The sequence below is a fragment of the Phodopus roborovskii genome, unplaced genomic scaffold (genome assembly GCF_943737965.1).
Source record: "Phodopus roborovskii unplaced genomic scaffold, PHOROB, whole genome shotgun sequence".
Classification (NCBI taxonomy): domain Eukaryota; kingdom Metazoa; phylum Chordata; class Mammalia; order Rodentia; family Cricetidae; genus Phodopus; species Phodopus roborovskii.
The window spans coordinates 4,059,884-4,074,538 of NW_026126525.1; the positions used below are offsets into that span (position 1 = coordinate 4,059,884).

The window sequence follows — 14,655 nt, forward strand, 5'->3', positions numbered from 1 at the left end:
TTCTTGTTCTCTGAGCAACTGTAGCTGGACCTGACTTTAAAGACATTTGTGAAAAACGGTAAAGCTCCTGGGCATTGTACTAACTGAAGAAAAATGCAGTGATCTGAAATGCAGTAAACAAAGGCATCGCATGGCCTGCCAATAAGAGATACATGAAGATTTAAAAACAAGCTTGGCCAATAAACATATGGCTTTGCCACATGTTTCTTTGTTATTATCCTGTCTCAACAGTGACAGAACCAATCCTGAATGAACTGAATATCTGATACCCTGAAACTGAAACATTTTAATCAACCATTTATTTTTTTTAAAGTTGATTAGCTCAGGATATTTTCTTACAATAATAAAAAGATGACTAGCATGCTTCCCATGCCTTGGATATTATTTATATACACATTCAGAGAGAATGGTATATTAGATCATCTGGTAAAATCCATGATTGCACATAAGAGGAATCACTATCGTCATGGAGAATGTTTGAGCTCCAATTATAATCTATTAAAACATTGGGGGTGGGATGGGGGTTGGTGGGGGATATGGGAGGATGGGAGGAGAGGGAACTTGGATTGGTATGTAAAAAATCGTTGTTTCTAATTTAAATAAAAATATGATAAAATAAGTACAAACATTTTGGGAATGAAAATATCAATTCTCCTGATGAAAAACTGCAAACACATATATCTCAATTTACTACATGCTAAAGAATAAAGAGTACCAAATAGCCCATCCTCGGGCACTTCTAGTAGGAAACTCTTCTATTTGGAGCATCCACACTGGCTGGATCACAACTATTCCAGCCCCCGCTATCTACCTTCCTCTGGTTTCTGCTGTCACCAGGTACACACTTGGTACACACATAGATGACATTCATACAGACACATAAAAAGTTAAAAATAAAGCTTTAACAGACTCTGCCTAATTTTCTGAATGGAAGTATTTTTATTGCATTGAGACTTGCAGTAGATTCAAACAAGCCGATTTTCCCATTTACTTGTGGAGGAGGAGGTAAACTAAACTTCTCTTCCCTGACACAATAACCTGAGTGAATTAAAAACTCCTGGATGAAAAATTTCAGTGTTTGTAAATATGTGTTGTTTAAAATATTTCTTGCTTTTTGGAAGGTGTGAGGTTGAAGGTCCTACTTGTTTCTAAAGACAGCAATCACTGGAAGGAGGTTTGGGATCTCCCCGTGACTCATATTGTCTGTGGATGCCACAGTGCCTAGTACCCTGAACCTCATAGTGACTGTGGGAAGTGTCTGGTTTCACTCCTTTTTACTCAGAAAATGAGGGAAAATCACATAAAGGTTTAGACGAAAATGGTCCATGACAGACTCTGCCTTCCCAAACTGGCTTCCTCACATGTAGATCTCTTAAGAGTACCCCACAAATGACTGATGGAAGTCCAAAGTAATGTGCGGAGGTGAGAGCCACTTAAAAACCATCAGACTGCAAATCAAGCAAACTTGAGTGCTCAGGAACTCTTTGAGATAACCTTGTCAACTTTATGAATTTTCTGTGAGATTAATGCAGATGCCCATATTGTTTTATTCATTGCTACATGTAAATTGCCACCAAACAAAATACAATGTAAATATAATGCTGTCTGGTTTAGCTTTGTGTGATGGAAAGTTCTTACCTGCAGATATACTTAAGGAGGTTGTAGTTAACCAGGGGCAAACTCTTCACTTGTTTCATTAATTCCTTCACACCCTGAGTACAAACAAGAAAAGAACATATGTTATCTTTTCTGTGTTGGTCTTGACATTCAAGCAAATAGGAAAATGCCATACAGGTTTTCCTGCTGTTTTTTTTTTTTTTTCTATTTTGGGGGAAGACAACACAAAGGACAGGTCACTAAGAACCTGGTATTAGTCGTTTCCTGGGTCAGGAGGCCCAAAGCAGCACAGCCATCAGCCATTAGGAGACTGTAAGGGGCGGACTTCATTCATGCAGTTGTGTTCTCTTCTTAATCAAAAAGGGTTAAACACAGGTGTTTGCCTGCATAGGGATATCTCAATGTGATGGCATCATATAGCACCAGGTAAAACAATCCAAAGTGAGGGAGGAAACTTTCAAACCGAAGACAGAAACCCTCATGGCCATCGCCAAGCCAATATGTATTTATGCAGAAGCAGCATCAACTTACCGCTTCCTCATCCTTGCTGAGCAGGGCAGCGCAGGACAAAAAGTCTTCATACTTTGCATATGGAATGACAGGCTCTGGGAGTTCTCGGAGATATAGTTTTAGTAAGGATGCCACAGTGTGGACGTCTGTGTTGCTGCAGAGACAAAGTTTGGAGACATTATTTGGCAAGAATTTACATAATTCTATTTATTTATTTTTTAATCTAATGTATTTTTTAACAAAATTGTGCCCAAGTTTGTAATTGAATTGGCTGGTCCAGTTTTCAGGGAGCACAGGTTTCCATAATGCCCAGTAGATGCCACCTCAAGTGGCAGGAGAGGGACCCTGAATGATACCAAGTCTCCAGACGGGCTTGGGAACATTTAAAAGGTCAGAAGCCTTCCTAGAATGTGTAGCTAACAAAAAACAAAAACGCCAACTGATATAAGAATATATCATATTGTAAGGAGAATAAGACAAAATTTACAAAAACCTCCATCAAGTTTGTGTAAGTGTATTATTTCTAGTTTCTCATTTCATCTTCAAAGGGTTCAACTTATTTTGGGGAAGACACAAACAAGTTGTTTCTAATATCTGAAACTTAGCATGCACTAACTTGGGTTTAAGCAGTGCTTATTTTGAACATGACTGATTTTGCACAATACCTTGTTTAGTATTCTAAAATACCCACGAGTTCTGATAGCCTGGGAGGGACAATGCTATGAACATTTAATGCAAATATTTATATAACGTTCATAATTTTCTTCAGCTGAATACCCAGATTGGCAGGATAATCTGCAAGAATGTTGATTCACACTTTTGTTGTTTGTGTCTCTCATTTCTCCTAAATCCACAAAGACAGTTGACAGTGAAGACAAGACTGGTGCTTGGCATATATCAATGGGATGTAATATGCAATATTATGATATAATGTTTATATGTGCATTTGTATAGTAGAGGGAGAGAAGAAGGAAGCACTTGAAGGCTAATCCCTGTGATCCAGGAAGAATGGAAAGAAACCACCAGAGATTCGGAGGGGAGTCAGGGCTTGCCCTTCACTCTCAGGCTGTGGTGGTACAAGGGGGCTAACCCCCTCCCCTCCCCAACGTCTCTGCTGGAACGTAGGCACTAGGATGTCCTGCCTAGTGAACACTCTCTTATTCCAAAGACGGCATGTGTGTAAAGTCTCTGCAAAACCATCCAAGGTAGGACAATGTGTCGCCAGGCTCTTGGTTGTTAGCTCCTGGGTAGATTTTATCCTGTGCTTACTCTGTATTGTATGTTATGCCAAAGACTTCAGGGTTTAAGAAAAAGGCATTATTCTATCCTGCTCATCATATGCAGTCCAATCGGAATGGCTAGCTCGAGTCAGCTGATTCTGTGGGTTTCCCTTTCATGGTCTTGACTCCTCTGTTCTTATTATCGCTCTTCCCTTATTTCGATTGCACTGCAGGAGCTTGGCCCATTGGTTAGTTGTGGATCAGAATGGCTAAGATAATAAGAAATGACTATAGATTCTGGTAAAGACGCTGGGGAAAGAACACTTATTTATTCACTGCCAGTCGGAGTGAAAACTGGCACAGCCACTGCGGAAATCCACATGGAGTGTCTTCACAATCTAGCAATGGATCTGCCACATGATCCAGCTAAACCCCTCTTGGGTGTACACACAAAGAACTCTACATCCTACTGCATAGTTAGCTGCTCATCCACGCACCTCCTTTGCTACTCTACTCACAATAACCAGGAAATGGAAATGGCCTAGATGTTCAGCTGATGAATGAATGAGAAAAATGTGGTGTATTTTCACACAATTTAATAGTTTTCAGCTGTTAAGAAACATGAAATTATGAAATACGCTGGGAAGACTAATTTTTAGGTATAGTTTTTAAGCTTTCTGTAAGTAGTGTCATTGACAATGTTGGAACAGCAGGTGGCGCAAGTGCAAAGTGAGATTCGAGAGCTGGTCTGAGAAGTATTAAAGGCTGCAAGATGGTTCCACCTGCAGACCAAGTAGTACCAGAGCTGTGAATGTCCCAGGAGTAGAAACATTTTTGCTGAGTAGAAACAAAGGGGTGAAGCATAGCAAGATTGGTATTTGATTCCTTCTCTGAGCAAGATTACAATTAATTGTCTAGCATTATAGCACATTTGCACAACACTGGTTATACAGAAATGATTAAGACAAAAATGACCAAGTGTATTTGCCCTTGATTCAGTTGGTGACAGGTTGGTAAACTTTTTGTTTGTTTGTTTGTTTGAAGTTTAGTGGCTCTATTATACCTCAGACACTTTGTAGAACCAGAGGCTTTTGAAGTTTTTGAGCATCCTTGGTTTAGACTTCCCTTCTGCCACTGAGTAGAACACAGTCACTTGTAGACAGGTCCCAGCATGCTTTGCTCTGATTTACCTTGTGGGGCTCCCAGTCACTGGGGACACTGCTACCAGACTATAGTGGCAGGAAGTCTGGGGCTTTTCAGAAAACTATATTAAAAAAACAACAACAGCAAAACCATCCCATACTGACTCTCCAGCCTCAACCCTCTCAATAGGAATCTACTGCTTCTCCTAATTAACATTGACTTTAATATCTGCAATCAATTAAATACCAATACCATGTCAATTATGCAGCATACCTAGATATATGTCTCAGTATTCCCCAAAGTGAAGTGATATGACTTGTTAAGGGAAAAATCTATGTACAACAGAGAATAAAACCCACACCTGACTGCAGGACAGTGTGGAGGTTCTGTGACTGTCTGATTCCTGGAGTCCACAAACAGGACAACACACAGACAAAAAGTTTTCCTGACTCATCTCTCAGAGCTGAGCTACCTCAGAGTCAAGCTGTTTGGTAGGATCAAACTCCCTGCCCATGTGTCATTAGACAGGCCTGAGTTCCTCAGTGCTAAACTCCACGCAGAAATTGTGACAGTTAGCCGTATCCACTACACCCACCAATGGCAGAAAGTAGAAGGAGATGAAGGAGATGGCAAAGACCCCAGCAAAAGAGCTGTGTAACAGCTTCCTGGAGTGATTAGCACCTGTGTCTCATTTCTACATGTCTTGTGTGGACTTCACTTCTCAATCTGATCTAACTGCACAGAGCACTTAAAGGAGCCTTCCCTGAGGCTTTCTGTGACTGAACTCTTTGCATGATCTCGTGGGTCGTCTTCCATTCATCCTGGGCTCCTTCACATACTGGATGTGTGATGCACACTGCCTCATGTTGCTTGCTAGAGAGAGCAGAAATCAGTCACATGGACCCCTTTGTCCTCTGTGGGCTTCCATCCATCACTGGATGACACCAGACTTTTTCTTCATCATGGCCCCTTCTTTTCTGTTTCACAACATTATCTTTGCATTCTAACTGATGTGACAGGGATGTGATGTTCAGAACACACTTTAGACTTCCTGCAAATTTCTTGCCCAGTGTGTATTCTATGTACAACATGGAACCCTTAGCCACCCAGAGATAGGAGATCCTACAGGAATCCCTCCTTACTCAGCCTCTAATTCAAGTCTTTCTTTCCTAAAATACACACACACACACACACACACACACACACACACACACACACACATACTCATATATTCAAATGACACCATAGTTACAAGTTAAATCCTACACAGACAATATTTTAAAGTTTGAGCCTCAAAATTAGACAAGGGAATTTTTCGGTCTGGATACTGTGAGTAGAATGCAATATAATCAATCCCTCAATTTAACCCAACACAATGAGCTCCCACTGCAGCTACACAGGATGGAATTGCAGGTATTGTGAAGTTATCTGCAAGAGACACAACAAAAGGACCTAAAGTTCCCTTATAATTAAGAAATAATAATGTTGCACCCATCAGCTACCAGGTAAGGACATGAATGGGACCGAAGCCATGTTAAGCAGCAAGTGGCTCCAAAATGCCCTGTTGTAGCTAAGCTCAGAGAAGCCTGTCCTAGAGAGTACGCTTATCTAGACCACACCAAACATCTATTTGTAAAAGTTTGTCTTTTTTAAGTGTATTTTTTATTACCTGTCAAAAGTAATGCTGTCTTTGGCGGTGGAACCTGAACCTAGACAAAGTCTGTCACTGCACACCTACACAAGAAATTAAAGACCTGGTCAGAAATGGTATACAGTCCCTAAGGATACCATTTTCCCCAACTTAAGGCATGCCACTATGCTGCTTATGAACAAAGATATCACCGTAAACTCTCACACTGCTATGGTGTGGGTTATAGCTAGCCCTTGCCCTGTTATGGTTTTAGGACTATACACTAAGAAGAAAATTGCCTGAAGACTTATTTAAAGCAGACTACTAGGCACCTCCTAATGCTTGTCTGAGGAGAGTGAATCTAAATATATACTTGTGAATTACTGTCATGCAAAATGATGTTTGCGGGCTGCTTTCCCATCTGCAATACTCTCTACTTTGAAGATATCGAGTTACAACTCAGATCAATAAAGCTAAGAGCTCCCTATTGCTTTCCAGAGGATTTGCTCTGCTCTGTCTTTTAACTTTCAGATTACAAAAAAGTTCTCTGCTTAGGTACAGTCTCTTGGTTTTGTTTGTTTGGTTGGTTTTTCCCAAGGCTTTTTTTTTTTTTAAAGAATGAATAGGGAGGATGAAGGAAGAATGAAGGAATAGTGAATGGACTATGTGGGTAGATGGCTTGAGTACCCAGGACAATAGCTGCTTTGCAGGACCCTTGGACAGAATGTATGATGTCCTCAGATGCATGCAGCCTCTGCTTGCCCTGAGCAGGGTTGTACATCTGCAAATATGTCACTGCTAAGCCCTTGATGATAGGACATAGATACCCATACTGTGAAACTCTTGGCCCTATCTCCCAGCACTTCCAAAAAAAAATAATAATAATAAATAAATAAAATAAAAAGCACCCTGACAGCTGTCACCATCTGGAGAGCTTTGCAAAAAAAATAAATAAACAAATAAAATAAAAAAAAAAATTGGGTTCTAATTTGATTTTACACCTCCCTTATTTTTATTGCTTTTAAGTGGGGGGAGTTTAATACAAAATGTGATGTATTAGCTTGTTGTCATTCCTAAGGAGCAAAATGAAAACAAGAATGCTTGGAAGGTATGACAGCTATTTGTTTGTTTGCTGCTTTAACCGCTGAAAGCAAGGTCTCAAATACAGATTCTTTCAGGTCAGCCAGAGGGTCTCTTCTCACAAAAAAAAAACACCCCTTCAAAGAGGCTGTAGGGATGTGTCACAACCACAGAAACATAAACCTGCATGCTTTACAAAGCAGTGTTCATGTTGTAGGGCAAAGTTTCAAAAACCAGGATTCCAATACTGTGTGTATCTAATCCTGACTGTGCTTACTTATAAGTCTAGGTGTTTACTGAAGTTGTATGCTATCTGTACCAAAGATCCTTGGGTTATTGAATTTTGAAATACCCATCCACCTTTATTCTTCTATATTCTAAATCTTATACAAAATATAATGAGCTAAATAAAACTTTAATAACATTTAAATTAAAATTTTGTAACATTTCATGATGACAAAATGTTAAATGTTTTAAAAAATTAGAATTAGAAAAGCTACTTTGAAAAGCAAATGTCAGGACTTCACAGTAGAGTTCTAATGATTAGAGATTATTGGTGAAGAATAACTTCCCAAAATTCCTTTCTAGTGTTTAGCAAATATATATTGATTGGTCAAGGTGAAAACTAAATCCCATTCACTCTGTTAAAGGCGATCATGATTAAAACACACAGGGAAAGATGCTAATTCATTTAGCTTTTAATATTAATTTTAATTTAATATCACACACAGATGATGAATCTTGGTTGTCAACTTGACTCAATCTGGAAAATCTAAAGCCCACATGCTACTTGCTCTTCTGTGAGGGACATTCTCGGTCAGCTTGTTTGAAGCAGGAAGAAACACACCTACATCTGAGTGACTTCTGGTGGAAATCCGGATAAAGAGGAATAGAAGGAGGAAGCTGTGCTTTTTGCCTGTTTGCCTTCAGTCTTTCGGGCACCTATCTACTGGTTGAAGCATCCTTCCTTTACTGATCTTAGGAGCAGCTTCTTCAGGGTTCCAGTGTAGAGTGAACACAGCCACTCACCAGGAACCTTCCAGGCATTCAGTGCCAGACTGGGACTGCTGAGACATCCAGCCTCGAGGACTGAGCAACCACAAGATTCTCAGTGTTTCCAGTATGACAGCCATTGTTGGTAAACCCAGACCTCATCCTGTAAGGCAGCCTAATAAATCACCTTAACATGTATTCATTATATTCATTCTCTTCCCTGAGAGAATCCCAACTAACACACAATGAGTTTCTACAGCTTTCATTACATTCTCTTATTCACTGAATACATTACAAGAAAGTTTTTCAAACACAAGGCTATGTACCAGCACATACCCCCTTGCACTGTTATTTCATCAATCATCTGTTTGGAGGAATAGATTTACTATTATAAAAAATCAATAATAAACAATGTTGTATTTAAGGTTTTCTTCACTTATCTATTTCACTTCTAGGAATAAAACTGTTTAAAGGTGTGGTGATATTTATGATTTGTTCAAGTTTGCCTGAGGGTACAGAAAGCAAAGCTAGCCACAAGCTATAAAGTCAGGCAATAATGATACACACCTTTAATCCCAGCAGACACACTAGCTAGCCATAGAGCCAGTGGGTGGTGGCTCACACCTTTAATCCCAGGACTCAGAAGACAGGCAGATGGATCTCTCTAAATTCAAGGCCACAATGAGCTATGTGAAATTGATCCAATCCTAAAGAAAAACAGCTCATACAAAGGTGATCTCAGCATTTGGGATCCCACATTTTTAATTCCAGCACTAGCGATATAAGAGAAAAAACACACAAACAAAAAACAAAGGGTCTCAAGAAGATTCAGTCTTTGGCCTCATTGAGGAGAGACAGCAGTCTAGGACTGAAGTCTGAGGATTCCTGGAGCTCGCCAGATCACCCTTTCAGTCTGAGGTAGAGGTAAGAGCTAGTGGCTGGCTGCTTTACTTCTCTGACCTTCAGATTGAAGCTCGAACCCTAATATCAGTTTCTTGGATTTTATTATTCATGCTATATAAGGAAGAGACTTAAGAGCATGTCCTGCTTTTACAGAGCACCAGACTTTGGTTTCCAGCACCCAAGATGAATGGCTCATAACTAACTGTAACTTCAGATACAGGAGATCTTACATGCACTTTTGGATTTCACATGTACCTGTACTCACATGTGTATATTCTCTTACACAGATACATATGCATATACATAACTAAAAATAAATATATAAAATAATTGTTTTAAAGACCTTAGTTAGTTGAATTATTCTAGGAGGACTATACCAAAGTATGCTATTGTTAATATTAGAGTTTCTACCCCAGTAAGTGCTGTCAGTACAGGATCATAATTCAGACCTTTGCTGGTAAGACAATAAAGGGTGTTGAACGACGTAGTGAGCATGTCTTATATTCTTACAAACACATTCTCAGTGTTCCTCCCTTCCCCATATGTTTTCATGTCTTCTTGTCTGTCTTCCCTTTGCAGCTGTGTCTAGTTGCACTAGTGTGAGGCTTGGGGTGATTGGAGAAGGTGTTAGTGAAGAAATCTGTCCTCAGCTATGTTGGAATAAAGCAGCATGTTTCAGCTTTCAGAACATAACGGTTTCTGCCATATAATGCAAATTATATTAAGATAAAAGATTACTTTTCTATTAAATTTTAAAGACAAAGATGGAGATAATTAACAAACTATCAATAGCAAAGGATTCTTAAGGATACTAAATAATTTCTTGTCTGGCAGGTTTACTATTTTTCAAATTTCACAATACTATACTTCTCCATCTGACTTTCTGAATACATTGAATACATTCAAGATCAAGGCAGAGATATACATTTTTGTCTTGTTTTGTTTTCAAGACAGGGTTTCTCTGTGGCTTTGGAGTCTATCCTGGAACAAGAAATCTGCTTGTCTAGGCCTCCCGCGCACTGGGAATAAAGGCATGCACCATCTGGTGAGCTAAACATTCTTAAATGTATTATTATTGAAATTACACTGCCAACATCTCTATATCTACTGATGACTTTTTAAACTTGAATAGCCACTTTGGAAATCAATACGGCAGTTTCTCAGAAAACTGGGAGTCAATCTACCTCAAGACCCAGTAATACCACTCTTGGGCATATACCCAAAGGCCAAAGGATAGTCAATCATACTACAAGAACACTTGTTCAACTATGCTTATAGCAGCATTATTTGTAATAGTCAGAACCTGGAAACAACCTAGATGCCCTTCAAGTAAAGAATGGATATAAGAAGGTGGTACATGTACACAATGGAGTATTACTCAGTGGTTAAAAAAAAAAAAAAAAAAAAAAAAAAAAAAAAAAAAGACAATGACATCTTGAAATTTGCAGGCAAATGGATGGAACTAGAAAAAAATTATCCTGAGTGAGGTAACTTACACCCAGAAAGACAAATTCAGTAGGTATTCATTCATAAGTAAATATTAGACATAAAACAAAGGATAACCAGACTATAATCCACAACCCCAGAGAAGTTAGGAAAAAAGGAGGACCCTAAGAGGGACACACATGGAGGGCTTCAGGAAGGGCAAAGAGTTAAGATCTTCTGGGTAAACTTGGGGTAAAAGGGAGGATATGGGGAGTAGGAACATGAGAGACCAAGAAGACCGAGTTGGGGGAGGGAGAGACGGAGGGGAACAATGAAAGAGATATCTTGATAGAGGTAGCCATTATGGAGTTAGTTATGGAGAAACCTGATGCTAGAGAAATTATCAGGAATTCACAAGGATGACCCCAACTAATTCTCCTAGCAATAGTGGAGAGGATGTCTAAACTGGCCTTCCCCTGTAATCAATCAGATTAGTGACTACCCTAATTGTCACCATAGAATCTACATCTAGTCACTGATAGAAGCGGATACAGTGACCAATCGCCAAGCACTGGGCTGAGCTCCTGGAGTTCAGTTGAAGAGAGGGATAAAGGATTATATGAACAACGAGGTCAAGAGCATGATGGGGAAAACCACAGAGGCAGCTGACCAGAGATAGTGGGAGCTCACACACTATGGACTGACATCTGGGGACCTGCATGGGACTGAACTGGACCCTCTGAATGTGGATGACAGTTACATGACTTGATGTGTTGGTGAGGGATCCTGACAACTGGCACTAGGACCTATCCCGAGTGCATGAACTGGCTTTTTGGAGCCCATTCCCTAAAGTGGGATACCTTTCTCCACCTTGATATAGGGCAGAGGAGCTTGGTCAGACTCAACTTGGTATGCCAGACTTTGACTGCCCAAGGAAGGCCTTACCCCCTCTGAGGAGTGGCTAGGGGGTGGCAGGGGAGGGAAGTGAGGGAGTGGAAAGAGGAGGTAAGAGGAACTGGGGTTGGTTTGTAAAACAAAAAATAAACTTTTTAAAATAAATTTAAAAATCTCTTAACTGAAAGAAAAACAAAAAAGTTTTAAGAGACACACGACAGATTTATCTTCCCAATACAAAAGGCTAATATAATTTGAATTCTAGTACTGGGGTCAAGCGTGAGTGATAACTCTTAAAACGAGGCAAAGTGAGTGACAGGAAAACACACCGAAAGCACCACAATGTTTCCTTTCTTACTTGGTAAAACTGATTCAGAGCCATGCTGTCACATTTAATACTCTACTCTGCATATCTACTGTGTCAGTCATTACACACTAAGCCATGGTATCCATGGTCTGAACGGATCTTGAGGGAAGCTCAGTCAAGCTGTGACCTGTCCTATATACCTGTCAAAGGAGGGCTTCTCTCCACAGTCAAAGGCGTCCTGAAGCTCCTTGACGAGGTTGGCCTGGCCAGGCAGCCGGAAGAGTCCCTCTTCCTTCAGCCCCCGCTGTCGGATGAAGTCCACACACTGCTCCACCAGCATTGGCGCCAGCCGGTTCCCATACCTCTTCTCGTATCTGACGGTGTCTTCCAATTTCTGTCCAAAGATACCTGGGAAAAGAAGAGGTCACAGTAAAACTGAGATTCTTTATTTTCTCCTCATTCATTGCTGACTTCTTTTCAAACTCGTTGTAAAGGACACAGGTTGGAATGATCGTAATTATCTAATGTTTGCTACTTAGCACTGGTAAACAACCAAATTCACCATACAGTGATCGTCGGGTGTTTCCCTCTGCTATCCCTTCCTGGGGAGTTCTATGCTTAGATGAAGAAGGAAACTGGAAACTCATGTGAGTTTCATGAAAGGAGAAGAAAAGTAAATGCTATCTGTTAAAATCATGTAAGTCCCAGGAAGCGCGAAGTAGACATTAAGTCAGGAATTTGATAACAACAGCAGGTGGGTTCTGCTCTGGTCTATAATACAATGCATTCATTTGTGGACTCATAATGCAGAGTCATCACATTGCAAGCAATAAAAACATCTTACTTTTAAAGAGAGTATTAGCCTGGATGGGAATGGTGACATCACACAAAACAGTTCTATGCCTTGTATTGCGCCCAGACGTTCACATACTGATTTTCAGGAGAAAAAAAAAAAAAAAAAATTAGGAAGTGACATTTTCAGGGGCACTGGGCATGGCAGCCCATGACAGGGTAACGAGGCTTCCTTTGTTGAGTTCAGAACAAGCAGTTCCTGGATAATGATGTGGCAAGCACTGTTCAATAATTCAGCAGCCATTCACACTGCTGCTTGCTCTTGGCATTTCTATGTTAGAGGCCAGGAAATACATGCTTCCCCCACTTCTCTTGAGCAAGGCAGCCACACCCTACACCACAGCCTGGGAGGGGCTGAGAAAGCTCCTGTGGACATTTGGTTTTCTTTGTGAGGAGAGTTCTAGCTAGACTTGCCAGTCAACTCCTTCCTTCTTTTTTGCCTTTTCTAATGAGTTAGAAGTGGAGAAGCCAGCATAGCTATCAAAAGGAAGGCAATGGAAACTGGATAGCAGTCATAACTGCTGTTGACCATAAGAAGCAATGAATTACAACTCTCACAGGATCAAGAATTACCAATAATAACTAATGGAGTGGAGAACCGAGGATTGAGTTTACTCTTTAGACACTAAAGGCCTCACTGGATTTTAAAAAATTAATATTAAACTGATACAGAAATGTAAAAGAATGTACATTTACAAGGGGACCATGTGTTGTTTTAACACACACACACACACACACACACACACACACACACACACACACACGAACACTGAATGTCCAGGTAAAATGTATGCCTTCTTTCAAACACTTGTCATTCTTGTAGGATAAGAACATTATTCTGTTTTTTCCTCCTTTCTTCTAACTATCATTCTTCCTGTCTATTTATTTACTTATTTACTTACTATTTATTGAGTCAGGGTTTCTCTGTATAATCCTGTCTGATCTGGAACTCATTCTGTAGACATGGCTGGCCTCAAACTCTGAGGTCTGCCTGCCTCTGCCTCCTGAGTTCTGGGATTAAAATGTACACCACTGCACGGTCTGATTCTGTATTTTTTGTTGTTATTATTGTTGATGGTGGTGTTGTTTTGTTTTGTTTGTTTGTTTTCCTAGGCAATTGTCACCTACACTCAACAGCATACTACACTTCTTGCTCCTACCCAGTTATAATTCAATATGGTTCACCAGCCTCTCTATTGCTTGCTCTTTGCAAGTCTTTTCAGCCTCTGGTATCCACTATTGTACTATTGACTTCTAAGAGATCAACCATTTTGGATTCTATACAGGAATGATATCATATAATATTGGACTTCTTGAGTTGTTTTGTTTGACTTAACATAATTATTTTCAGTTCCAACCATCTTTTTTCAAAGAGCAGGATTTCATGTCGTATGGCTAAACAGTATTCCTTTCTGCATGTACCACATTTTACTTATTAACTAGTTGATGGACTTTGGTGGTTTCACTATGGTATAAGGTACTACAATAAACATGGGCATACTAATGTTTCTTCAACATTCTAATTTATGTTGGGTGTGTGTGTGTATGTGTGTGTCTGACTGATACATCATATGGTTTTATTTTCAACTTTTTGAGAAGCTCCTGGTTTACCACAATATCCATACTAAATTATATCCATGTCAACCTGTGCAAGGGCTACAATTTCCCTCCACTTGGTCAGCACTTTTTTGGATTTTTGATACAACTGTTCTTACTGGAGTGAAGTCATTATGGTTTTGCTTTGCATTTTCCTGGTGATTAATAATATTGAGCCATTTTACATATAGCTATTTGTAATTTAGTCCTTTTTAGAGCTATTTATATGTGTGTACACCCCATTAAAAATCTATTTATTTTGCTATGCAGTTTTCTGAGTGTGCATGTGTGTGTGTGTACCCCTTTTTCAATTATATAGTTTGCAAACACTTTCTCCCATTCTGCACTCTGTCTTCTCTGTTGTTTCTTTTCTACATAAAATCTTTATAGTTTGATGAAACTACACTTTTCTATCTTCTAGTTTTGGTCTATGTGCTTGTGCTTTAAACATATTAAACAGAAAAGAAAATATTTCCATTCAAATG

The 14,655-nt window shown here is 39.7% G+C and overlaps 1 protein-coding gene across 4 annotated transcripts in view; it reads right to left on the minus strand.

Moving 5' to 3' along the window:
- The window catches only part of Arhgap24 (Rho GTPase activating protein 24), a 370,730-nt gene that overhangs the window by 11,285 nt on the left and 344,790 nt on the right, over positions 1-14,655 (minus strand). For all 4 annotated transcript variants that reach the window (XM_051198149.1, XM_051198151.1, XM_051198152.1 and 1 more), the window contains 3 exons: positions 11,923-12,130; positions 2,149-2,281; positions 1,639-1,712 (listed from right to left, as the gene is read on the minus strand). In XM_051198149.1, the coding sequence (XP_051054106.1) occupies positions 1,639-1,712; positions 2,149-2,281; positions 11,923-12,130 (415 nt within the window). The remainder of the gene's footprint in view (positions 1-1,638; positions 1,713-2,148; positions 2,282-11,922; positions 12,131-14,655) is intronic.